This window comes from Entamoeba dispar, genomic scaffold, assembly GCF_000209125.1.
Source record: "Entamoeba dispar SAW760 scf_1105229462395 genomic scaffold, whole genome shotgun sequence".
Classification (NCBI taxonomy): domain Eukaryota; phylum Evosea; order Mastigamoebida; family Endamoebidae; genus Entamoeba; species Entamoeba dispar.
The window spans coordinates 1,967-3,888 of record NW_001855171.1 but is presented as its reverse complement, the minus strand read 5'-3'; the positions used below and the strand labels follow the sequence as shown (position 1 = coordinate 3,888).

Genomic DNA, 1,922 nt, shown 5'->3' with positions numbered 1-1,922 from the left:
AATGAATGGAATGACGAGATGATAAAGAGTACTTAAATAAATCAAATCATGATTTTATTGAGAATAACATTAACTATTTTATTAAAAATTCATGTTTTCTATTTTTTAATGTTAAGATTTTAATTAATAATAATAAAAATAAATAACAAATTAGTATATTATTATTAATCTATTTATATATAAAATAACAAAATTCAACAAAAGATTCAAAATGACAAAAAAGAAAGAAACAATGTAAATTATCACAAAAATAATCTCATACTCGTATTTTTCATCATTATTTATGTTAATGTTTTATATTATAATGTTAATTAATTGTATTAATGCTGATGAATATGACTGTATTCCAAAAGGACATGAATTTAAAGATGGATTTGAAAGTGGAAAAGATAAACAATGTGAATCACTCTCAAACAATTATTCATATTATTTTAACAAGAATTTCACTTACTCTGGTTTAGCTTTCAATTGTAACAGAACATATCTTGATGGTAAGTTCACAATGACAAGTTTATATGATTACTGGAGTGCAAATGTTATTGAAGTTATGGATAATTCTCAAATTAATTTAAATGGAAGATTTCATACATATAAAGAATTTAACATTGGAACAAATTCTATAGTATTTTGGATTGGTCATGTTTCGTTTAAACATTCAATTACATTTGAAACAACACCATCATTAAATCAACCTCAAATAATTATTTGGAAAAGTGATTATATTCATCTTTATAAACCAGCTGGGTCACAAATAAGTAAATTTGAAGTTAATAATCCAATTAATAATAAACAATGTTTTGATGTGATGTCATTTAATAATAATGCTGCACTTGACTTTGATAAAAAATCATTTGACCATTATTTACCAAAAGATTTTAAGAATGGACTTGATATGTTAGAAGGTAAAGCATATTTAATATCAAATAATAGATTAATGAGATTTTGTCCAAATGGAACTGATTTAGATACAAGTGTTACTTGTACAATGAATGGTAATAATTATAATTTATCATATTCAGGAAATGATAATCAACCATTCAATTATCCACATTGTCCATGTGATGATAATGGTGAAACTGAATGTATTCTTAATATTCAACAAAATTTAAACACAGTAAATTTTAATAATAATATTATTAAATATACAACTCTTAATATTGATCATGATATTATATTATATAATTTTATTTCAGTTAAACAAATTAATGTTAATGATGATATTACATTATTAATAGCACCTGTTTCATCAATCAAAGAGTATACTCAAAAGATACAATTTAATAACTTTGAAATTACAAATAATAGAGAAAAGAATGTTATGACACAATTCAAATACAATTCAACTACAAATACATTGGAAATAAATGGAAATAATAAACTAAAACATTCATCAAATCCAACAAATAAACCATTAACTTTAATTATAAATGGTATTCTCACATGTAATTCTTTTGTTAATAAATCTGTTTATTATTTCACTAATTCTTCTTCATCAACACCATTAATAAATATTAATAATAATAATGGTAATAATAATATAATGATATTTGATGAAACAGTAAGATTAAATGGTCAATTATCAAATTGTATTGTTTTAACTGGTAAATCAAATGAAAAATTTAAATGTATCCAATGTAAAAAAGGATATTATTTAAATTCAAAACAAGAATGTCAATATAATTCACATTGTAATAAAATAAATAAACAAAGTCATTGTATTGAATGTGAATATGGATATTATTTAAATTCAAATAAAGAATGTCAAATATTACCAGATAATTGTATTGTAAGATATAAAACATATTGTTATCAATGTAAAGAAGGATTTATTAAAGAAAAAGGAGAATGTCAAAAAAATGATAATAAATGTAATAAATCAGAAAGAAATTATTGTTTAAAATGTTCAAATGGATATAAATAGA

General features: G+C 21.2%; 1 protein-coding gene across 1 annotated transcript, besides 4 other annotated features; it reads left to right on the top strand.

The window, feature by feature from the left end:
* Positions 1-74: 74 nt before the first annotated feature.
* Positions 75-188: a sequence feature (AT_rich).
* An 88-nt stretch (positions 189-276) lies between these two features.
* Positions 277-325: a sequence feature (AT_rich).
* On the top strand, positions 284-1,921 carry EDI_029090 (uncharacterized protein; the record flags this gene model as incomplete). Its single annotated transcript, XM_001739777.1, has 1 exon — positions 284-1,921. One exon carries the CDS (start codon positions 284-286, stop codon positions 1,919-1,921), a length of 1,638 nt encoding a protein of 545 aa, XP_001739829.1.
* Positions 1,116-1,190: a sequence feature (AT_rich).
* Positions 1,508-1,546: a microsatellite.
* Position 1,922: the final 1 nt, after the last annotated feature.